This window comes from Odocoileus virginianus, chromosome 6, assembly GCF_023699985.2.
Source record: "Odocoileus virginianus isolate 20LAN1187 ecotype Illinois chromosome 6, Ovbor_1.2, whole genome shotgun sequence".
Lineage (NCBI taxonomy): Eukaryota > Metazoa > Chordata > Mammalia > Artiodactyla > Cervidae > Odocoileus > Odocoileus virginianus.
Window position 1 is genome coordinate 32,032,244 of NC_069679.1, and position 24,348 is coordinate 32,056,591.

General features: G+C 41.5%; 3 protein-coding genes across 6 annotated transcripts; 2 read left to right on the forward strand and 1 right to left on the reverse strand.

Annotated features, from left to right (window-relative positions):
• Positions 1-7,225: 7,225 nt before the first annotated feature.
• Positions 7,226-17,603, forward strand: LRR1 (leucine rich repeat protein 1). Of its 4 annotated transcripts, none has more exons than XM_070469093.1 (4): positions 7,227-7,501; positions 10,624-10,725; positions 13,069-13,790; positions 17,169-17,603. In XM_070469093.1, exons 1-4 carry the CDS (start codon positions 7,289-7,291, stop codon positions 17,407-17,409), a joined length of 1,278 nt encoding a protein of 425 aa, XP_070325194.1. In that variant the 5' UTR covers positions 7,227-7,288; the 3' UTR covers positions 17,410-17,603. The 4 variants fall into 4 exon arrangements, with proteins under 4 accessions (XP_020766387.2, XP_070325194.1, XP_020766379.2 ...); XM_020910720.2 differs by having other exon boundaries at positions 10,627-10,725; XM_020910728.2 differs by lacking the exon at positions 13,069-13,790 and having other exon boundaries at positions 7,226-7,501; positions 10,627-10,725; positions 17,169-17,333.
• Positions 17,604-19,982: 2,379 nt separating this feature from the next.
• RPL36AL (ribosomal protein L36a like) lies at positions 19,983-21,274 on the reverse strand. The gene is made up of 2 exons (XM_020910697.2): positions 21,177-21,274; positions 19,983-20,516 (listed from the first exon to the last, which is right to left on the reverse strand). The coding sequence occupies exon 2, from the start codon at positions 20,483-20,485 to the stop codon at positions 20,165-20,167; it is 321 nt and encodes a 106-aa protein (XP_020766356.1). The 5' UTR covers positions 20,486-20,516; positions 21,177-21,274; the 3' UTR covers positions 19,983-20,164.
• Positions 21,275-21,363: 89 nt separating this feature from the next.
• Positions 21,364-23,939, forward strand: MGAT2 (alpha-1,6-mannosyl-glycoprotein 2-beta-N-acetylglucosaminyltransferase). The gene has a single exon (XM_020910578.2). It carries the CDS (start codon positions 21,868-21,870, stop codon positions 23,206-23,208), a length of 1,341 nt encoding a protein of 446 aa, XP_020766237.2. The 5' UTR covers positions 21,364-21,867; the 3' UTR covers positions 23,209-23,939.
• The last annotated feature ends 409 nt before the right edge of the window (positions 23,940-24,348 follow it).

Sequence of the window (24,348 nt, forward strand, 5' to 3'; positions counted from 1 at the left end):
TTGAGCCTCCAGGAAAGAGTTTTGAACTTTTAAGAAATAAACGATGTAACTATTCTGTTTCTTCCTCGTCGTCTGAACCTTTTATTCTTCTAATTAAAATTTTGCACTCGAAAAAAAAATTTTTTCCCCCCTCTGAACTCAGCACTGACACCTACTGGAATAAAATTGCAAAATAACTTAAAATCAACTGTAATAATTAGGAGTGGACGGTAGGAGTTGCTGTTTTGTTAGGCAACTTCTTTTTAATTGGCACACAGCTTCTAGAGACACCTACACTATTCCAGAAAAATGGCATGAGATAATGTCTTTAATATTTAAGTGTAGCTATTTGAGTTTAAAGTAAGAAAAAGTAAATAGCCAATGTGTGCTGCTTTGACTAGATGATTCGGTAATAAAACAATTTGTGAAAACCAAATGCCATCCAATAAACTAGTGAAAACTGTCCCTAAAATCCACGTAGTCATTTACAATGTCTCTAAATAAACCTAAAATTACACATGGCTCTGATATCAAAGCTTTAACCAGATCTATAAAATGTACCACAGGGTGCAATAATGCAGAAAACTTTTACACATGAACTCTTATACTAGAATTGAAATACCATACCTCCTGAAGATATATTGTTTCAGGTCTAGTGCCCCTCCCAATCTAAATTAGGCGCTTTGTTACCTGATAAAGGAAGGAGTCAAGCCAGAGATTTAAAAACTGATATGACCTGATCCTGTTCTCAAAACGAATGTCTTGAGAAAAATAGAACTATCTCAGAACCCTTCCTTCCAGTTTCAGCTTTTTTGTTTTCTTTTCAGATTCAACTTTCATGACTCTAAGTAGGTAGGACAACTGTATTCAATGATAGATGTACTTATAGAGCACAAGAAGAGCAAAGAGCAAAGATTAATTCCAGGGTGAGTTTCATTTGAGGGGCCTTTGAAGTAGACCTTAAGTGAAGACTGAGGTTTACACAGGCAGCACTTGATGGAAGGGAATGGAGTGAGAGGACGGCTTTGAGCCCAGAACGGGAGTTGGGAGAAGCTTAAGGAGGATAACAACCTTGGGTAACTAGAGAGGAGGATGCACAAAAGACCTAGTGACAGATGATTAATTAAAATTTAAAGCCTGACTGTAGACGGTCCAATGTCGAGCTTCTACAGTTTGCCTGGAATTTGTGTCAGTCATAAATGTATAGTTTCCAAAATCCATATGCTTCTCAAAAGCTAATCAAACATTTGCCTGCCTATCTCAGGCCTTTCCTAGTTGTTCTCCATAATTGTTAAAAGATGACAATGGTACTGAGATCAATTCCATAAATATTTTCAATACTCTGCTATAAAATCCTCAAGGGAGAAGGGGGAGGATAAACAAGAAACAATTAATTACACTTGAACAATAACAATCTCTTATAGCTTAAACTATCTTGAACTATGGTGATATTCAAGTAGTTCTTAATGTTTATTCTGGTCTTGAAAATTAGTCTCCTTGATGGAGATATTACAAAACTGCAGTTGAAAAGCTGTACTTCCCACTCAGTCTTAAGATGATATAGCACCGTCTATCTCCACCAGTGGAATTATCAATTTCTTTTTCAATAAGAAAGCTGAGAATACTAGAATACAGTGTTATCTGTCTACCTATGTATTCATCCACTCAGAAGTGTATGTGTGTTAGACCTATGTATAAGTATAAATGTGTCCATACACACATTTGTACTTATCTTTATATACGATTATTACTCCTCTTTGCATTTACACAAACAATACCATACCCAGTATTTTCACAAATAGATCATAAAGCATCTTAGAAGAGTATAAAACCTGTAAAGAAATAAGTAGCAAAAGTAGAAGATGAAGTTAAATGGAAACATCTTTGAACATTCTTTTGCATACTTAAAGTGTAGTCATATCTATATAGTGTATCTATATTATAAAGTAGGTCTATAAAATAAAATTCTGGAAATGGGACTCAGAGACCAAAGAATATGAACTTTTAAATATTTTTGATAGAGATTACCAGTTTGCCTTCTATGGATATTATAACAATTCAGCCTCATACCCATAGAATGTATCTGTTTTTCCACACTCCCCCAACAGTGTGAAGTAACAATTTTTTTTTAACAAACTTTTTTTATAATTGGCTTTCTAATGGCCTAAAAATGACAACTGTTCTTTCTATTTGAATTTTGATGATGCAGAGCATGTTGTCCTATGTTTATAAGCCAGCCATGTATCTTTATCTGATAATTTCTCCTTGCAGTCTACAGTCCACTTTCTTAATGTTTTACTGGGCTGTAGCTTGTGTATTTGTAAATGATTACATGAAAGAAAATTATCCCTTTGATCATCATATTGGTTGCAAATAGTTTTAAAATTTTTGTATCAAAATTTATAAAATTGATAGGTTTACAATTTTTCCACTGTGTTTTCTTGTAGTACTGTTATAATTTTGGTTTTCATTTTAAATCCTGAATCCACCCAAAAGTTATGTCTCCATCCCCCATGAGTATGGGAGAAATCCAGTTTCTTTCTCTACCAAATGGCTAGCTACTTATTCTAATACAAGAAGGATTAACCAAATGCATACTAATCTGTAAGCTTACTCTATTCTAGCACAATATAGGCCCTCATACATATTTGTTAAATGATATCCATTTACTCATTCATTCATTCTGCAAATATGCATTGATTACTACAATATGTGAACATTATGCTTGATCTTAAATATAACAGTAGTGACTCAAGAAGCTGTCCAGGAAGCTTGTAGTCTATTGGTGAAGACAGGCACTAAATAAGTAATCATATAGCAATTTTGGACAAGATAACCTAAGATTCCTCTTGCTGTGAACATCCAAATTTGCTAGACAAAACATGGTACATTTTAAAAGGCAGAGTTGAGCTCCACGGACTCTCTAAGATCGCATACTAAGAAGTAACTGAAAACCACAAAGGCTGCTCTGGAGAGATTTGTCTAGCTAGTTTATAGGACCTGGATTCCAAAGAGAAAAAGAGGCAAGGCTTTGGGTAACTGTATTCAATTAAACTGCAGAGTGGAAATTCATGAAGGTTTCTTGGAAGAATTAAATACAGCATTTGAGACTTAAGTTCTAGTACTATTTGTTCTACCAGTGACTATCTGTGAGGTCACAGGCAAACTCCTTTACCCTTTTTGGCCTCCACTACTCTTGCATAAAATGAGAGAATTGAATTAGAATACTATAAACTGTGTTTCAAGGTAAGAGAAATCCAAGTAAGACTGTAGGCACTAAGAGAGGGCATCAGAGGGCAGACAGATTGAAACCACAATCACAGAAACCTAGCCAATCTGATCACAGGACCACAGCCTTGTCTAACTCAATGAAACTAAGCCATGCCGTGTGGGGCCACCCAAGACAGATAGGTCATGGTGGAGAGGTCTGACAGAATGTGGTCCACTGGAGAAGGGAATGGCAAACCACTTCAGTATTCTTGCCTTGAGAAACCCATGAACAGTATGAGAAGGCAAAATGATAGGATACTGAAAGAGGAACTCCCCAGGTCAGTAGGTGCCCAATATGCTACTGGAGATCAGTGGAGAAATAACTCCAGAAAGAATGAAGGGATGGAGCCAAAGCAAAAACAACACCCAGTTGTGGATGGGACTGGTGATAGAAGTCAAGGTCTGATGCTGTAAACAGCAATATGGCATAGGAACCTGGAATGTTAGGTCCATGAATCAAGGCAAATTGGAAGTGGTCAAACAGGAGATGGCAAGAGTGAACATCGACATTCTAGGAATCAGCGAACTAAAAATCACTGGACTGGGTAAATTTAACTCAGATGACCATTATATCTACTACTGTGGGCAGGAATCCCTTAGAAGAAATGGAGTAGCCATCATAGTTAACAAAAGAGTCCGAAATGCAGTACTTGGTTGCAATCTCCAAAACGATAGAATGATCTCTGTTCCTTTCCAAGGTAAACCACTCAAATATCACGGTAATCCAAGTCTATGCCCTGACCAGTAATGCTAAAGAAGCTGAAGTTGAACGGTTCTCTGAAGATCTACAAGACCTTATAGAATTAACACCCAAAAAAGATGTCCTTTTCATTATAGAGGACTGGAATGCAAAGTAGGAAGTCAAGAAACACCTGGAGTAACAACCAAATTTGGCCTTGGAGTACAGAATGAAGCAGGGCAAAAGCTAATAGAGTTTTGCCAAGAGAACACACTGGTCATAGTAAACACTCTCTTCCAACAACACAAGAGAAGACTCTACACATGGACATCACCAGATGGCCAACACCGAAATCAGATTGATTATACTCTTTGCAGCCAAAGATGGAGAAGCTCTATACAGTCAGCAAAAACAAGACTGGGAGCTGACTGTGGCTCAGATCATGAACACCTTATTGCCAAATTCAGACATAAATTGAAGAAAGTGCAGAAAACCACAAGACCATTCATGTATGACCTAAATCAAATCCCTTAGGATTATACAGCAGAAGTGAGAAGTAGATTTAAGGGACTAGATCTGATAGACAGAGTGCCTGATGAACTATGGATGGAAGTTCGTGACATTGTACAGGAGACAGGGATCAAGACCATCACCAAGAAAAAGAAATGCAAAAAGGCAAGATGGTTGTCTGAGGAGGCCTTACAAATAGCTGTGAAAAGAAGAGAAGCGAAAAGCAAAGGAGAAAAGGAAAGATATACCCATTTGAAGGCAGAGTTTCAAAGAAAAGCAAGGAGAGATAAGAAAGCCTTCCTCACCAATCAATGCAAAGAAATAGAGGGAAACAGTAGAATGGGAAAGACTAGAGATCTCTTCAAGAAAATTTAAGATACCAAGGGAACATTTCATGCAAAGATGGGCTCAATAAAGGACAGAAATGGTATGGACCTAACAGAAGCAGAAGATATTTATTAAGAAGAGGTGGCAAGAATACACAGAAGGACTGTACAAAAAAGATTTTCATGACCCAGATAATCACGATGGTATGATCACTCACCTAGAGCCAGACATCCTGGAATGTGAAGTCAAGAACAACAACAAAAAAAAAGTTCTCTAGAACAAAGCTAGTGGAGGTGATGGAATTCCAGTTGAGCTGTTTCAAATCCTAAAAGACGATGCTATGAAAGTGCTGCACTCAATATGTCAGCAAATTTGGAAAACTCAGCAGTGGCCACAGAATTGGAAAAGGTCAGTTTTCATTCCAATCCCAAAGAAAGGTTATGCCAAAGAATGCTCAAACTACTGCACAATTGCACTGTTCTCACACTAGTAAAGCAGTGCTCAAAATTCTCCAAGCTAGGCTTCAGCAATACATGAACCGTGAACTTCCAGATGTTCAAGCTGGTTTTAGAAAAACCAAAGATCAAATTGCCAACATCCGCTGGATCATCGAAAAAGGGAGTTCCAGAAAAACATCTATTTCTGCTTTATTGACTATGCCAAAGCCTTCTACCGTGTGGATCACAATAAACTGTGGAAAATTCTGAAAGAGATGGAAATACCAGACCACCTGGCCTGCCTTTTGAGAAATCTGTATGCAGGTCAGGAAGCAACAGTTAGAACTGGACATGGAACAACAGACTGGTTCCAAATAGGAAAAGGAGGATGTCAAGGCTGTATATCGTCACCCTGCTTATTTAACTTATATGCAGAGTACTTCATGAGAAACGCTGGGCTGGAAGAAGCACAAGCTGGTATCAAGATGGCTGGGAGAAATATCAATAACCTCAGATGTGCAGATGACACCACCGTTATGGTAGAAAGGGAAAAAGAACTAAAGAGCCTCTTGATGAAAGTGAAAGAGGAGAGTGAAAAAGTTGGCTTAAAGCTCAACATACAGAAAACTAAAATCATGGCATTCGGTCCCATCACTGCATGGCAAATAGATGGGGAAACAGAAATTGGGGCTGACTATTTTGGGGGCTCCAAAATCACTGCAGATGGTGATTGCAGCCATGACATTAAAAGATGCTTACTCCTTGGAGGTAAAGTTATAACCAACCTAGACAGCATATTAAAAAGCAGAGACATTACTTTGTCAACAAAGATCCATCTGGTCAAGGCTATGGTTTTTCCAGTAGTCATGTATGGATGTGAAAGTTGGACTATAAAGAAAGCTGAGCGCCGAAGAACTGATGCTTTTGAACTGTGGTGTTGGAGAAGACTCTTGAGAGTCCCTTGGACTGCAAGGAGATCCAACCAGTCCATCCTAAAGGAGATCAGTCCTGGGTGTTCATTGGAAGGACTGATGTTGAAGCTGAAACTCCAATACTTTGGCCACCTGATACAAAGAGCTGATCCATTTGACAAGACCCTGATGCTGAGAAAGATTGAGGGCAGGAGGAGAAGGGGACGGCAGAGGATGAGATGGTTGGTTGGCATCATTTACTCAATGGACATGAGTTTGGGTAAACTCCGGGAGTTGGTGATGGACAGAGAGGCCTAGCGTGCTGCGGTTCACGGGGTCCTAAAGAGTCAGACAAGGAGTCCGAACGGTCCAGAAGGTCTTTCCAAGTCTCAGATGCAGTTAAGTCAGTCACTCCATCCAATCCACTAGCGGTTGTAAACAGGGAATCTGTATAATAGGGATTGTTGTTTAGTCTCTAAGTCTTGTCGGACTCTTTTGCGATCCCATGGACTGTAGCCCGCCAGGCTTCTCTGTCCATGGGATTTTTCGGGCAAAAAATACTAAAGTGGGTTGCCTGTTCCCTCTCCATCATTTACCAAGACAAATATTGTCATATCAAGTTCCCTTCTGATGTGGCTATTGTCTCCTCCAGAGCACCCAAAACAAAACACCAGCCTATCAGCGCCCCAGCTGGCAGTGGGCAACTCGCAAAGCTAGGTAGACAGAAAGACTTCCCCCCAAACACAGGAACTATGGCCTTTCTTGGGAAACTCAAAGACCCCACGTGTGCGGGCAGCGTGTAAACTGTCAGCAGCGGAAACTCGGACTCGGCCCCAAAGTATTACAGCTGGAGCGGTCAGCGCGCGCTCCCGGGAAAGGACGTGGCGCCCCCGCCGATCGCCGGGCTCGGGAGGCGCGAGCAGGATCCTCCGGCGGTCGGTGCCCGCGGTTCGCAGCCACAGTGCAGTGTTGGTCCTTCAAGGGAGAGGGGACCGCGTCCGCCCCGCAGGACTCGTGGGGCCGCTGCCGGAAGAAACGAGGGCGTCGGCACCGCGAGCCGGCAGGCAGATCCCCGGACAGCCCGTGCTCGAGGGCCCCGGCGGCGGCGCGGCGGCGCGGGAAGGGGGAAGTTTTAAAGCCGAGTGGTGGGAGCCGGTGGCTGGTGTCCCGGGGGGATGAGGCTGCACTGCGAGGTGGAGGTGGTCAGCCGGCACTTGCCGGCCTTGGGGCTGAGGAACCGGGGCAAGGGCGTCCGGGCGGTGTTGAGCCTCTGTCAGCAGGCGCCCAGGACTCCGCCGGGTCCCCGAGCTGGAGGCGAGCGGGGCGGCCGGCACCCTGCCTGCCTGTTCATTTCCACCCTGAAGGACAAGCGCGGGACCCGCTATGAGGTGCGTGGAGCCGGCGGCTCTGGCGTTCTTCCCCTAAGCGCCCGACTGTTTTCCCCAGCTGAACTCCGTCCTGGGGGTTCCGGGCGCCCGACCCCTGAACCCCACCATCACCCGGACCCTGGCGTCTCCCTACGGACCCGAAGGCGGAAAGATTTTGAGAGTCACTTCTTATTTTTCTTGCCCATTTCTGCGACTTTTTTGACCGCCTTGCTACTTAGTAGTAGATAGCAACCCCGCCCCTTTAAAGCCTTTGAAATTTCGCGCTGCGTGTAGCATCAGTCCAGTTAGGGAGAACCGTAGAATGACTACACTTTGGTTCAGTAGATTCTGTTTCTCCTAGTTCCTCCGCTAAGTTTGTTTGTTTTTAAGGTTTTGTGGGATGCGTCTAAGGTCGTTAGGCCAGATTGTGCCGTGCTAAGTCGCTTCAGTCGTGTCCGACTCATTGCGACCCCAGGGACTGCAGCCCGCCAGGATCTTCTGTCCGTGGGATTTTCCAGGCAAGAATACTGGAGTGGGTTGCCATTTCCTCCTCCAGAGGATCTTCCCGATTAGTACAGCAGTAAAGCAATGATGCTTGGGTTGCATCTTGATAATTTTATTAAAATTCTTGGCTACTGCATCTCTCTCTCTTAACTGTTTAATTTCCTAAGTTTTGATTTGTTAGGTCCAGGGCTTTTTTGTATCTACATAACAGGAGTAAACCCTCTAGAAGTTGGAAATTGAAATAGAATTTTTAAAGCACAAGTTTTATAAAATCCTTTTACCTTGATTCCCAGGCACGTTCTTTTGTGAAAATGATTGCAATACCCCTCTGCCTACTATAATAAAATTGAGGGGCGATTCATCACCCTCTGTTGCATCTAACTCTTGACTGGGTTTTATACAGTTTCTAGGATTGTTTCCCTTACAGTGTTGGATCCTCAGTAAATACTCTTAGTTGAGGAAGAGTTACTGCCGTTTCATTCAGAGCTATGTAAATGTTTGTGTAATTGAAAGTCTAAATAATCCCCCTCTTCCAGTGGAATCACCTCACGTAATTTTTCAAATGGAAAGGACTTCTGTCACCAGATTTTAAAGATTAGAAAACTGTTAGGTGAGCGAAGCAAACTCATAACCAGAATTGGGTCTCCCTTTCTTCCCTGTTAACCTCCCTAAAACCTATCTTTTCATGCCTACCTTAGGTACTGTCGTTTTAAGAGTCTGTTATGATCTCTCCTTTAAAACTTATGCTGTACTAATGTCAGTAGCTGAAAATCACAACAAAAATTTTATTGTAAACCACTAATTGAAGACTTAGTGTGTGCAGGGTGCAATGCTGGATAGATACTATGGGAAATAAACCTGATTTAGTCACTGTTTTTCCAAGACTAGAAAGGGAAAAACAGAAGCCACCACTTACAAAGGTGGGCTATAATTGCTATAATAAAGGCAGAAGCAGAGTAGTATTATATAGTATAATATTAAAAATGAAATGAATTCTGATTCAAGTCTTTGAGAAAGTTTTGTGGAAGAGGTGGTGCCACAGGGCTTGGGACATAGTAGGTGACAAGTAAACATTTATTTGATAAGTTAAGGTGGTTTGGTCTTGGCCTTGAGGAGTAGGAATTAGTGCTGAGTGTGGAAGCACCTTGGGGTTCTTTCCTACAGCCTTCTACTTTTCTCTCCCGTGACTTCAGCTGTCATCCATCTGACTGATTTCCAAATCTGTATCTTTTGCTAGTCCTCTCCCTTAACTTCCAACTTGAGCCAGCTACCTACTGGAAATCTTCATTTGGTTGTGTCACAGTATTTCAAACTCAGAATACCTCCAGATTAATTTTCCTTGCCACCCTAACCCAGCTTTTCTGATGGTTTTCTGCAACTTCTTTAAGCAGTATTCTGTCCCTCTCCAGGAACCTTAAAAACTTTCCTTCCCCATATCCAATTTATTGAATTCTTTCAATTCTGCTTCCTGGGCAACTTTTGTATTTTCATACCCCCTTCCATCCCAGGTGTCACCTAAACCACCATTGTCCCTTGCCTGGCTAGTTTCTTAAAGGATCTCCCTACCTCTAGCATTGTCTTTCCTCCATCCTGTTCTCCCCTCTCCCAAAGTTCATTATTAAACTTTGTAGTTAAAGGGGACTTTTCAAAATGCAGATCTAACAGTAATATCCACTGAATATTCATCTAATCTCCATCGTCTAATGTTTACCTCTCTACACTCACCTTTTTTCACTTGATCTTCCAGGCATACTGAACGTCTTTCAACCTCCTCACAGTTGCCAAACTCTCTTACCTTCAAGGCTTTGCACACTATTCCATCTTATTTATATACCACCTCCCTCTCCTCTCCTCAGTATCTTCACTTGCCTAACATCTCTTAATCCTTCATTTCTTACTCATTTCGGTTCTCTTTCATACCCCCAGACCAGGTAAGAGTCCTTTCCTATATAAGGTCTTATAGCGGCCTGTACTCTCTTGTCTTAATATTTGTTATGCTTGTAATTACTTGTTTAATAAACTTTCTCTCATGAAATTGGCAACTTGATAAGTGTAATTACCATGCTGGTCTTATTTACCACTGTTGTCCCAAGCCTCCTGTCATAGTGCCTGGTACATAGTGGCTTCTCAGTAAATAGTTGTTAGAGTCTGCAGCAGAAGCAAGATCAGTTATTAAAGATTACTGAGCAACTATTTTATGTTAGTCACTCTTCTGGCTCTGGGAAAATAATACTGAACAAAGGAGACAAGATTTCTGCTTTCATCAAGTTTATATATTGTGGGAGGCATGCCTACCCCAGGCTAATAGACTGAAGTTAAGAAAGCAGGTAATTACTATTGGCAACTCATTACAGCTGGAGTTAGAATGGGAGAGGAGAGGCATTCTTCTCAAACAGAGGGGATTCTGAGGAACGAAGAGTTACTGGACAGGTAGAACAATTGTATCTTACCCAAAGCTGGATGAGGAGTATAAATACCCCCAAAACCAAACAAAAACCTTTAAATCTTAAAACCACACAGCACCCAGACGTAAGGACTAAAAGCCAAACTGAATCCTGACAAAGTGGCATATTGCAGCTGTAATAAATACTGAATAACAGTACCTGGTTTTGTCATTTTCTTCCCCCATTGGTTTTAAGCAGCTAAAGGAGAACATTGAGCAGTTCTTCACCAAATTTGTGGATGAGGGGAAAGCCACTGTTCGGTTAAAGGAGCCTCCCGTGGACATCTGTCTCAGTAAGGTATGGTATTAATGCGTAGGTTGGTTTACTGTAAAGAGAATGGAGGCTGTGTTAGGAGCCTGATCTCCTACAGAGCTGAACAGCGCAGGCGCTTGCAGGCATGTTTGAGGAAGTGATGGCAGCTTCCCGGCTTGCTTGTGTGGCCTTGGAAAGAGCAGAATCAGTCTTAGAAAAGCTGCCTGGGATGAGACGGAAAGCTGGTTTTGCTTCTATGCCCAAGATGGAGCCTCAGGGTGTTCTTAGAACTCTATAAGCAGGTGGCACAGGTCTGCCTCTTGCCAGCTGAATCACAGGTGACAAATGTAAATTTGGTGTTAAAAAAAATGGATAAAATACAATTACAAACACTTTAGGGGACATTTTACTTACTATAATCATTTTTTAAAATATATAAACCGTTAAGATAAAAAACTGTTTTCTTCTTTGCCTTATCTCGCTTTTTTCTTTTTTCCCTTCCCAGAGGGTAGGAGCTGTGATTTGTTCAACCTTGCATTTTCCTTTATCCTTGACCCCAAGTCAAGTGCTTTGTAAACATTTGAAGTTTAATAACTGTTTAAGCTGTTTTATTGAATGGAGGCACTTTGTCCTACCTCCTCCTGTTCTGGTTTTTCATTTTCTCTTGCCTGTCCGGCCACTGACTCCTACCTACAAACAAGCTGAGAGTCCTACCAATTAGAATAGAAGAGACAAATTTCTGGAACATTGAGGCTAAAACTGTTGGTTGCACTTTCTCAGTATCTCTTTTGACCTCTACTTTCACTGGTTTATTCATAAAACACTGTCAAATGTCAGTGATCTCTTCTTATATGCTAATCCCATTGCCGTGATTACTCATCCTTTTTGAGCTCTCTAGAATTTGACACTGATGACCATCCCTTTATAGTAACTTTTCTTTCTTGCCACCTGTGATAGGGCACTGTGCTGGTTTATCTTCAGTTTTCTTAGCTGCTCCTTTGTTTCCTGTTTCTTGGCAACCTTTTTTCTATCTTGGGAGTGAAGACTTTATTCCCCTTCTCTGCCTGCTCTCTGCCATACATGCTTTCTGTTACCACAGCTCAGCCTTTAATGTGTGTAGCTCCCAAGTCGGTCCCAAGCTGGACCTACTTAACACAGCTCACCAGACTTTCCTCACTCCACTTCGCTGTGTATATTGCTGCGAGAATAATATGCAGCTCTTGTTACGTCATTCTCAACTCAAAATTCTTCAGTGATTTCCCACAGCTTGATCATTCTGTCCTCCTTACCCTGGCATCAAGGGGTACTCATCTATACTCTATAGCCATACAATATTTCTACTCTTTTACTCCTGCAAAACTTCCACATTCCAACCAAATAGTTTCCCAAACTTGCTGAAAGTTCACTAGTCCTTCATATATAAAGTTTCTGAAATTTCTAAAGTATCCAGCAAGTATTTTTATTGCTGACTTAATTCCCATATCACTTTAATAGTGATTTCTCTGTCCAGCTGAAAGCAGTCTCTTACTTTTGATGTGTTGTACAACTTTTGGCAGTAAGTGCTAAGTTATACCTACTTTTATTTTTAAAAGTTTCTTGATATATGTATGTACATATATAATTTTTACTTATTTTATGTTTGGCTGCGTTGAGAGTTGCAGTGCATGGGCATCTCATTGCACTGACTCTTGTGGAGCACAGCCTCTAGGCGAGTGGGTTTCAGTAGTTGTGACATGTGGGCTCAGTAGTACCTCTTGGACTTAGTTGCCCTGCAGCATGAGGGATCTTCCCAGACCAGGGATCGAACCCATGTCCCGTGCATTGGCAGGCAGATTCTTATCCACTGCACCACTAGGGAAGTCCTTGGCCTTGCTTTTGACTGGGCTATTGCTTTTCACAGTTCCTAGTCTTTGTGAATAACCCCCCTAGGTACTTTGCACTGCACAGCACTACCTCAGTCTGTCTCAAAGGCACCAGAGATTTGAGTCAGTTCATCTTTTCATTTTCTTTTGGTTACCAAGGTTAAGTGGCTTTAAAAAAATTTTTTTACTGGATTATAGTTGGTGGGTCAGTTCATCTTAAATCCAAGTCTTCAGTGGAATCTTCATGTTTTCCTGTTTTATTTTATATTCATATGATTCCCCCTGTGAACAGTTTTGTTTAGAACGTGTCAACATAATTTTTTCAAAAACTTTAAAAATTTTTGTATATGTAATGAAATTTAGTGAAAATAGAATACTGTTCCTTTAAAAAAAAAAAATTTAGTAATTTTCAATAAATAATTGCATGATTTACATATACAACTTCACCACGTTTTAGGATGAATTAGCATGTATGTATTACCTAAAATGGAATTTGTAATTGTACAACCTACTTTTACATCTTCAGGCCAATTCCAGCAGTCTAAAGGGTTTCCTTTCAGCTGTGCGACTGGCTCATAGAGGCTGTGATGTTGAGGCACCACTTTCAACCCTCACACCAGTGAAGACTTCAGAATTTGAAAAATTTAAAACTAAAATGGTTATCACATCCAAAAAGGACTATCCTCTAAGCAAGAACTTCCCCTATTCTCTGGAACATCTTCAGACTTCTTATTGTGGGCTCGTCCGGGTTGATATGCGTATGCTTTGCTTAAAAAACCTTAGAAAATTAGACTTGAGTCATAATCATATTAAAAAGCTTCCAGCTACAATTGGAGACCTCATCCACCTTCAAGAACTTAACCTGAATGATAACCACTTGGAATCATTTAGTGTAGCCTTGTGTCAGTCTACACTCCAGAAGTCACTTCGGAGTTTGGATATCAGCAGGAACAAAATTAAGGCACTCCCCGTGCAGTTTTGCCAGCTCCGAGAACTTACAGATTTAAAACTTGATGATAATGAATTGATTCGACTTCCTTTCAAGATGGGACAACTGAGGAACCTGCGTTTTTTGTCAGCAGCTCGAAATAAGCTTCCATTTTTGCCTAGTGAATTTAAAAATTTATCCCTTGAGTACTTGGATCTTTTTGGAAATACTTTTGAACAACCAAAAGTCCTTCCAGTTATACACCTGCAAATGCCATTAACTTTACTGGAATCTTCTGCACGAACCATATTATATAATAGGTAAGCCTTTGATAGCATCATGGTATTTTCACCATTCTCAGAGTTAAATCTTTAACATAGTTGTTTATACTGTGCACAATCTGACCCTTTGCTCCAGCGGATTCTTTTAAAAAGAAATGAGAAAAATTATTGGCCTAGAAGAATGGGCATATGAATAAACACAGATAAACTTTATAATGCTCATAGACACCCACTGAAACCCAAGCCAGTCTTCCCTCTTCACCATCCCAGCTTAAGTACTCTTATCCTAAAGCAGTGGTTCTCAGATTTTACTTCACATTAGAATTACCTAAGGAGCTTTAAAAAATTCTGATGGTTAGTCCCCACCCCAGACTTACTAAATCAGAATGTTTGGGAGTAGGACTGAGTTTTTTTTTTCTTTTTTTTTTTTAATATCCAGGTGCTTCTAATGTACAGCTAGCTAGGATTAAGAGTCTTGACTTACTTCTAAATTTTAATATTCATCACATCCCTGGGAGTCTTGTTTAGCAGATTTTGTTTTAGAGGTCTGAGGTAGAGATCTGCTTTTTAAGCTGCATTCAAGGTGAGGCTGCTAGTTCATGTGTTACACTTTGAATACTAAGGCTCTAAAAGTAACTTGGGCTTCCCTTGTAGCTTAGTCGGTAAAACATCTGCCTGCAGTGCAGGAGACTTGGGTTTGACTCCTGTGTTGGGAAGATTCCCTGGAGAAGAAAATGACAACCCACGCCAGTATTCTTACCTGGAGAATCCCATGGATGGAGGAGCCTGGCAGGCTACCATCCATGGGGTCGCAAGAGTCAGACACAACTTAGCGACTCCACCACCACCACCACCAAAAGTAACTCAAAGGGCTCATTATTGTTTTAAGGCAGTGATCCTTGAAAGTTGAGGAGTGCATCACCAATCATGCTTATTGTAATACGGTACTTAACTAAAGCAGATTGCTGGTCCCAACCCTCAGAGATTCTTGTTCAGTAAATTTGGAGTGGGGATGAAGAAACTGCATCTCTCACAAGTTCCAAGGAGATGCTGACAATGCTGGTTAGGGGACCACACTTGGGAGGACTTCTGGTTTAAGGTATTGACTTTTAATTAGGAGTTTTAAATTATCTCTTAAATGACAGTACGTGTAACTGCTAAGAATAGTGCCTGGTTAATAATAGGTCTCAATAAATACTCACTGGATTTATAAATACATGTAATTTGCTTATTTGGCAAATTAAAAATCAGTGTTATCATTAGTTGTAGAGGAGCTTCTAAATAATATAGATGTGAAATACATCCCTAGATCTGGTCATATGGGTCCTAGATTCTACCTCAGATCAACTAGTTCAGAATCTCCAGAGATGGGCCCCTACTGTGTGTCATATATTTTTAAAGTCTCCAGAAGTGATACTCATGATTCAGGTTAAAACCGCTGATTTGAGAGAACTCTAAATGGTGTCTTTTGGCAATAAACTACTCCCAAGTCTCTTGTTCTTTGCATTCTCTGAGACTTACATATGAAAAAAAATAATGTATTTATTCAAATTTGAAAATTATGTCCAAGTGAAAAATACTGTAAATGGTCACTGATGATTTGAAAGGATCATAAATTGGCTAGGACCACTCGGATCTCTACTGAAGTATAATTTTGCAAATTTCCAACTGCCTTGGTTTAAGAATATAGATCCAAAGCCATGAGAACAATCTCTGCTATTTAGCTGTTAATAGATTGTCCTACGGAGAAGGCAATGGCAACCCACTTAAGTACTCTTGCCTGGAAAATCCCATGGATGTAGGAGCCTTGTAGGCTGCAGTCCACGGGGTTGCTTGGAGTTGGACACGACTAAGCTACTTCACTTTCACTTTTCACTTTCATGCATTGGAGAAGGAAATGGCAACCCACTCCAGTGTTCTTGCCTGGAGAATCCCAGGGACGGGGGAGCCTGGTGGGCTGTCATCTATGGGGTCGCACAGAGTCGGACACGACTGAAGTGACTTAGCAGCAGCAGATTGTCCTAACTACTGGTTACAAACATAAAGTTATAGTCTACTAGAAAAATATTCAGGGACTTATATTGGGTAGAATATACAGTTTTTAACTGTTTCCTGTTTTTCTTTGTCTATAACCAAGAGCCTGGAATATAAGCAAGTGGTTTTTAAAAAAAAAAAAAAATCACTTACACAAGTTAACAGATTAGTACATGTGAAAAAATGAAAAATTGTAAACAAAGTCAATCCCATTCTTTAAGTAAGCCACTATTTTTTTTTTTTTGATGTGCACTTTTCTACTGGGGTTTTAAACGCCAGTTAAGGGACTTCCTGGAGGCCCAGTGGTTCAGACTGTACTTCCAGTGCAGGGGGCACAGGTCAGGGCACTAAGATGCCACATGCTGTGTGGAGAAACAAACAGCACCAGTTTAAATTATAATAGTAGGTTTTGCTTGTTGCTAAAGATCTGAACACCTGTTAATGTGCCAGCCTATGTACTAGAGAAAGAATAAAGAAAAGAGTGTGGGAGACACAAAAGTGCTTGGGGTATGACTGTGTTTAGGGTGCAGGAGAGAGCTGGGCACTGAGCAGGCAATCTCGAGATTGTCTCAGTGTTATGCAGTGAAAGTAAAGTCACTCAGTTGTGTCCAGTGACCCCATGGACTGTAGCCCACCAGGCTCCTCCGTCCATGGCATTTTCCGGGCAAGAATACTGGAGTGGGTTGCCACTGCTTTCTCTAGGAGATCTTCCCCACCCAGGGGTCGAATCCAGGGCTCCCGCATTGTAGACAGATGCTTTACCACCTTGGCCACCGGGGAAGTGTTACACAGGGTGAGAGCAGTTGTACTGGGGGCCACTGAAGTTTTAAGTAAGAGGGTGAATGACTTAATTTAAGCACCGTCAGGAGCCTTGCTTGCTTTAGTAAAGTAAAACTAATATCACAAACAACATTTTTTAAATTTGTTTCACAGTGTAGGAGTCTCTCGAACACCTGATGCCTAGGAGTATATATGTATTTATTTAAATAAATGTTTCTTCACAATGGAACTGAGAAATTCTCTCATTACCATTTATAGGAATTGTATGAGAGCACCATACATTTAAATTATGTTACACTGGCCATACAGTATAATTATATAAAGGACAGATGACTCTTTCCTTGTATTCAGTGGGTTATACTATTAAGTGGCAATACTAAAAGATACCTACTTTATGGAGTAGTATAGATTCTCTTAGGCTTATGTCATATGCTGTTATTTAGTATATTTTTCCCATTTGTACCAGTTTGGAAAATAAAAACAATATACTGGGTTAATAATTTTATTTTCCCATGGTTATAATTCAGTGTTTAATAATTCATGTCCTAATACATAAAGTTTTGAATCATTAAAAAATATCTTTAAAATGTTTTTTTCCAATAGGATTCCATATGGCTCTCATATCATTCCTTTCCATCTTTGTCAAGATTTGGATACTGCAAAAACCTGTGATTGTGGAAGATACAGCATAAGCAGTTTTATTCAAGGAACTACTACCATGAATCTACACTCTGTTGCTCACACTGTGGTCTTAGTAGATAATATGGGTGGTACTGAAGCACCCATTATCTCTTACTTCTGTTCTCTAGCATGTTATGTAAATTCTTGTGATATGCTCAAGTAATAGGTGATACCACAAAAAGAAAAAAAAAAATCAGACTAATTTGGGATTCACTTATGGTTTAAATGTCAAATTGGAGAAAAGGAAGCTTTCCATGTATTTTGTATACTTGATTGAGGGGAAGAATGTGTGGTGGTCTAACATTTTCAGTCATTTGACTGTAAAATCTTAACTTCATTAAAACCTGGTTAATTTTATTGTGGTGTTAACTTTTATCAGTTTATCACACTTGTGTTGATTTTGGCCTAGTACTTCTGGTTGTGGGGTTATCTTTTAATGTTAAACAGTATTGATCCTAATCACTCTGGTTGTAGAATTTTCTTAATTTTTGTCTTGCATTTAAGTTAAATTGAGTTTGTTTGCAGAAAATACACTTTGGGCTAATACAGTCTAAATTGTAGTGAAATTGTGTTCAAATTGGGTTCAAAATGAAACTACGTATGTTTTTAAACACTTGTATTTTCTGGTATATTTTTCTATATACAGAATTTTATATTCACCAAACATAAAGTAGAAGTTGTTTTGAACAAATAGACTTCAGCCTTTAAAAGTTTTATAATATTAATCACATAATCTTTGTTGTGATTTTTAAGTTTTTCCATTTTTAGGGTTGGAATAAGGTTTTGGTGTTGGATAGGAATAGGAGAAAATTGCTCCTTTTTTACTGATTAAGTTCTGTATTATATGAGGGTTGTTCTTTTTCTGTTGGTCAGGTTTTTTAAACTTGGAGCATAATTGCTTTACAGTGGTGTTAGTTTCTGCTGTACAACATAGTGAATTAGCTGCTGTTGTGTTGTGTGTCAGTCGTGTCTGACTCTTTGCATCTCTCTGTATACATACATCCCCTCACTCTTGAGCCTCCCACCCCTCTAGGTCATCACAGAGCACCAAGTTGAGCTCCCTGTGCTATACACCAACTTTTGGTCTTTAAAACTAAGAATTTTATAAGAATCTTAGGACTTTCTAAACTCCTAAATTGCTGAGATATTGACCAAAAATATTATAAAATTTTAGTAAGTTTCTTTACAAACATGGTTCTTTAAAAAGTGATTGGGGGGAACATATTTAAAAGTAATTCAGTGCTTACCTGATTTTTACATGTTCCTGTAGAGAATTATTTCATCAATAAACACAGGTATAATAGGCTATGTTGGGAATAAGTGCTAACCATGTTAGTCCTACGCTCTAGCCCTTTGCATTCTTCATCTACAAGCCATCTCCATGTAAGCATCTTAGCCTATTTAAAATTCATGTACAGAAAGCAGAATTTGTTCTCATAACCCATACCCTTTCCCAGTTTATTTTTCCTTTCACTTGATATTCAAACTCCTTTTTATTTCTTGCCTTTATGTGTTTTAGATTCACTTCTTTCATTCTGATTTTAACTTTCCATCTTATTCAGTCATGGTTGTTTACCTCAACCCTCCTCACAGTCAATTTATAACATTAGAGTACCCCCCAGAGTGTGTTCAAAAGGGTTCAAACAAGAGTTTATGTTGTCATAACTCATGCTTTTTTCACAAGCTTCAGAACTTTTTGTAGTTAGAAGTCCATTATCAACTCCTACCTTACATTCAAGACTGAGGTCTAATAAAGTACTGTCCAAAAAACTGATGGAATTGTTTGTTCCGTCTCTTGTCCAATAGGGTGGTCACTAGCCACATGTGGCTAATAATGTGAGCAATAAATGTAGTAATGAAGTGAGGCACTGCATTAATATAAGTAGCTATATGGGGCTAGTAGTCCCTGCTGGAGTGTACACTTGCAGAAAAATCAGGGGGTTTTTTTGGCAGCCATTGTGAGATATTAGTTCCCCAACCAGGGATTGAACCTGTGTCATTAGCAATGAAAGCACTGAGCTGGAACCACTGGACCACTAGGGAATTTCCAAAGTCAGCTTTTAATTTTTTCACCTTGGATCCTCTGTTTGACTCAGTCTGCTGTACACAGGTGTAGCTTATCCCCTTCACTTTTAAAATGTCACATTGGAGCATAACAATATTTAGTTTCAGGTGTACAGCAGTGATTCAGTTATACATGGATCTACTCTTTCAAATTTTTTTTTAAAAATATTAGGTCACTACAGAATATTGAGAATTCCTTGTGCTATACAGTAGGTCCTTGTTGGTTGTCTGTTTTAAATATTAGCAGTGTATACGTCAATCCCCAATTCCCACTCTATCCCTTCCCCCCCACCCGAAGTTTGTTGTCAATCTGAGTCTGTTTTGTAAAATTTTAAATTCATTTGTACCATACTTAGCCATGTCATGTCTTTCTCTGGCTTACTTCACCTATTATGATAATCATGTCCATCCATGTTGTTGCAAATGGGGTTATTTCATTCAATGGCCGAGCACTCGTCATTTACTTTTTTTCAAAGTCTGATTAAGAACTTTCCCAGAAGCTCATCAATCATAATTATGAATTCACCCAACATAAATATATATTTTAAATTGACCTGAAAAAGTAAAGGATCAGTTTTTCCCTTCTTTATGATTTATGTATCTTCTTTATACATAAATACAAAATGCCAGTTCTTGTGGAACGAAATTTAAATAATGAATTTGAGAAGAGGATGAACTTTAACCCACAAATAATTTGCCATTATTTTAATTTAGAACCATATTAGGCATGCAACTAATGTAAAACGTACACAAGATTTTAGTAAGGATATCACTGTATTTATTCTCATTCAGGAAATTTTTCTATAACTTCAACATTTTCCTCTCAAAACATAAGGACAAAAGAGTCCCAAATCTTAGAACTGGATCACTTGGCCCTTTCTCTTCTTATCTCCTCCGAGTTCAAAATGCTTGCATCTCTTAATGGCCAGCATCCTCTTGGATCTGCAGTTGGGCTCAACACATTCAAGTCTCAGCACGATCTTCTTTGTGGTTTTCGCCTTCTTCCGGAAAATTGGCTTGGTTTGCCCACCATAGCCACTCTGCTTCCGATCATAGCGCCTCTTTCCCTGGGCATACAGGGAATCTTTGCCCTTCTTATACTGGGTCACTTTGTGCGGCTGATGCTTTCCACACTTCTTACAGAAAGTCCTTCGGGTTTTAGGGACATTGACCATCTTTGCAGTAGAGGTGTCTTCTCGGTGCAAACTGTTGTAAAACCCGACAGCAAACGTTAGAACACTTGAAACAGCAACGTTAAATCCACCAAGTACTCATTTTCCGTATGAGTAAGTGCACAACTTTTCGGAATGCTTAGATTTACACAATGAGACTCACTGAAAAACACCAAGAGCAGCACCATAGGGACGCCCAGTCCGCGTACAAAGTGGCATCCTTTGGGGCTTAATTTACCGTGGCTGCCCAACAACTAAAGCGTAGCGGTTTGATACCTTATTTTCTCCGGCCGAGAGAGGGCCGAGGCTGGAGTTTATTTTCGACTCTCAGCGCACCCTTTCCCTCCATGTTCTAGCTCCCAGGCATGCCTGGCTTGGACGCGGTGTAGAGCCACCGCCACGGCCCGCCCAGTCCCTCCGAGGACAGCATCTGCCTAGTTTCACTTTTGCCTTCAAAGCACCGTCACCCATAAAAGCCCTGAAGGCTGACGTGTCCTTAATGAGTACCTCGAGGCCGAGCAGCCGCCATGCGAGGGCCCTTTCCGGAAGGGAAGAGTGAATTCTGGAAAGCCACTAACCAAGGCGGCGGGCCTCGCCCTCCCTCTCCTAACAGGGCTCACCAGGCCCGGCCCAGCCTCGAATCCTGGGCACTGGAGGCTCCGCCGTGACCGCCACCACCCAAAACCCGGCTTACCGAGAGACCCGCCGTCCACGTTCCTGCCTCGCTCTGCTCGCGCCTCACAGGAAAGGGAGGGACGTGGCGGAAGTAGGAACTGGGCCTGAGCGGCAGTGCTGCGGACCAATAGGTGGCGGGCAGCGACGGCCGGGCGTCTCCGGACGTGTCCGGGAAGCGCCAACTGACGGCCAGGGGCGGGCCTGAGGGGTGTGGGTCCCGGGGCCGCGGCGCTCGGCGGGCCAGTCGCTGGTTGTCAGGACAGTCGCCGCCGGAGTGAGGCGAGGCGAGGCTGTGTCTCTCGTTCCGGGATGTCCGGGGCCGCGTAGAGATGAGAGCGCGAAGGACGCAGGGCCGCTGGAGGCGCAGGTAACGGAGCCGAGGTACAGCGGGGCCGCGTCGGGCTTCTTCCCGGGCCGGTGCTGAATGGAGAGGACCGAAGCGACGCCGTGCCGCGGCTCCTAGCGGCGGGGCCGCTGCCCGAGCTGCAGTTGCCAGGTGAAGATGTGTGGAGCCGGGGCGGCGCGGGGGAGCTGAAAACCTGCGGGTCGCCGGACCCCCGGGGCCCGGGATGAGTTAGCGAGGGCAGCCGCGGGGGCCAGTTCCGACTGCTGCAGGCCACCGCCACGGTCGCCGCCCGCCCGCCCCTTCCCCGCCGGAGCCGCTAGCTCCTATCCGCGCCCGCCTGCCCGCGCTCCCGGCCCCGGAGACCATGAGGTTCCGCATCTATAAGCGGAAGGTGCTGATCTTGACGCTCGTGGTGGCCGCCTGCGGCTTCGTCCTCTGGAGCAGCAATGGGCGACAAAGGAAGAACGAGGCCCTCGCCCCGCCGCTGCTGGACGCCGATCCCGCGCGGGTTGCGGGCGCCCGGGCCGGGGACCATCCCGCCGTGTCGGTGGGCATCCGCCAGGGCTCCAACGAGTCGGCGGCTCCGCTGGTCGCCGCGGCCCCGCAGCCCGAGGTGGACAATCTGACGCTGCGGTACCGGTCCCTAGTGTACCAGCTGAACTTTGACCAGACGCTGAGGAATGTAGATAAGGCCGGCTCCTGGACCCCCCGAGAGCTGGCGCTGGTGGTCCAGGTGCACAACCGGCCCGAATACCTCAAACTGCTGCTGGACTCACTTCGAAAAGCCCAGGGAATCGACGACGTCCTCGTCATCTTTAGCCATGACTTCTGGTCGACCGAAATCAATCAGCTGATTGCTGGGGTGGATTTCTGTCCAGTTCTGCAGGTGTTCTTTCCTTTCAGCATTCAGTTATACCCTAACGAGTTCCCGGGCACTGACCCTCGAGATTGCCCCAGAGACGTGGAGAAGAATGCAGCTTTGCGGATGGGATGCATTAATGCTGAATATCCCGACTCCTTCGGCCATTATAGAGAGGCCAAGTTCTCCCAAACCAAACACCACTGGTGGTGGAAGCTGCATTTTGTATGGGAGAGGGTCAAAGTCCTTCGAGACTATGCTGGCCTCATACTTTTCCTAGAGGAGGATCACTATTTAGCCCCCGACTTCTACCATGTTTTCAAAAAAATGTGGAAATTAAAGCAGCTAGAGTGCCCCGAGTGTGATGTTCTCTCCCTGGGGACCTATACTGCCATTCGAAATTTCTATGACGTGGCTGACAAGGTAGATGTGAAAACGTGGAAATCCACAGAGCACAATATGGGTCTGGCCCTGACCCGGGAAGCCTATCAGAAGCTGATTGAGTGCACAGACACTTTCTGTACTTACGATGATTATAACTGGGACTGGACCCTTCAATATTTGACGGTATCTTGTCTTCCAAAATTCTGGAAAGTGCTGGTTCCTCAAGTTCCTAGGATTTTTCATGCTGGAGACTGTGGTATGCATCACCAAAAAACTTGTAGACCAGCCACCCAGAGTGCCCAACTTGAGTCACTCTTAAATAATAACAAACAGTACCTGTTTCCAGAAACTCTAACTATCAGTGAGAAGTTTATGACAGCCCTTTCCCCACCTAGGAAAAATGGAGGGTGGGGAGATATTAGGGACCATGAACTCTGTAAAAGTTATAGAAGACTGCAGTAAAAAAAAAAAAAAAAAATCAGAATTATAAAAGCAAAAGTAGTAACAGTCTTCTATTTTTGATATTTGTTCAAATAGGATATACAATTGAATAAAAAGGTTTAGGAACTGGTTTCTGCTTTAATACAACAACAAAATTCTTGTAAAAGTTGTCCAAATATAGTCATCTTTTCCGTTTATGTCTGATTAAGATTTAAAACGCAAGTTTTCATTTTGAGAATTGCGTTTTAAAGTTCAGTGTGTATCTGCTAGAGGTAAAATCATCGTTAATTGATAAGAGAGAAGAGGGGAAACTTTAAATTGCATCTATTAATCTTTTTATCTGGAACTTTGTACACTTTTCCACTTTCAAGACTTATTTTAAGTACAGCAAAATTTATTTAAAATTGTCATATCAGTAAAAAGTATTACAGTGAAATTAAGAGTATTAATGTACAAGCCCAGCTTCACTCTTGACACAGTAACTAGGAAGAGGTTGCTTCAGTGGTTTTATAATTAGAAAGTTATGTTTGTTAAACACCCTGTCAGAACAGAGTCATTTTCAGTATTAAAGATTCCTGTATTATTGTGTTAAGAATTGCCTGTGCTCTGGAACCTGCATAGAACATACTTTCTTTTGGAATGTATTCTGACTGATAAGAAAGTTTAAACACTTTTCACCTCAATGTAGAAATACAGTGATTTTTTTTTTCTTTTAGTGCTGCCAAAATAAAATACTTGTTTTTGCATTAAAAGGTTCCTAATCATTTTTCAGAATAATTTTACATCAAAGTCCACTAAAGACACTTGAAGATTTAAAACTAGCATTACATCTTATTTGTACATTGTATAAATAAGTTTGAAATAAAATCCAGCTCTTGACATTGCATTCCCTTTGGAGGAAACTGGCTTTCAAGTTAGCCTCACAGAGATAATGAGCAATAAAAAGCTGCTGTGTAAGTGAAATACAGCCAGAAATGAAACAAAGTTCAGTCCTGCCAAAGTGAAACATGTTCTAGAGCCAGCTTTATTTGATCAGAAATGGTACTTTTAAATTTAAAACAACAAAGTAAATAAGAAACAGGCTTAAAATTTATTCCATACTTAAAAGTTTCCCTTAACATACATAATTGCATTCAACCAAAAGTATACTCATAGACTAAT

Bases quoted from the DNA above. Each gene is read 5' to 3' on its own strand.
- LRR1 (XM_070469093.1), top strand. From the start codon at position 7,289: ATGAGGCTGCACTGCGAGGTGGAGGTGGTCAGCCGGCACTTGCCGGCC. The intron at 7,502-10,623 runs GTGCGTGGAGCC...ATTGGTTTTAAG, and splicing joins AGCGCGGGACCCGCTATGAG to CAGCTAAAGGAGAACATTGA. The intron at 10,726-13,068 runs GTATGGTATTAA...TTACATCTTCAG, and splicing joins TGGACATCTGTCTCAGTAAG to GCCAATTCCAGCAGTCTAAA.
- RPL36AL (XM_020910697.2), bottom strand. From the start codon at position 20,485: ATGGTCAATGTCCCTAAAACCCGAAGGACTTTCTGTAAGAAGTGTGGA.
- MGAT2 (XM_020910578.2), top strand. From the start codon at position 21,868: ATGAGGTTCCGCATCTATAAGCGGAAGGTGCTGATCTTGACGCTCGTG.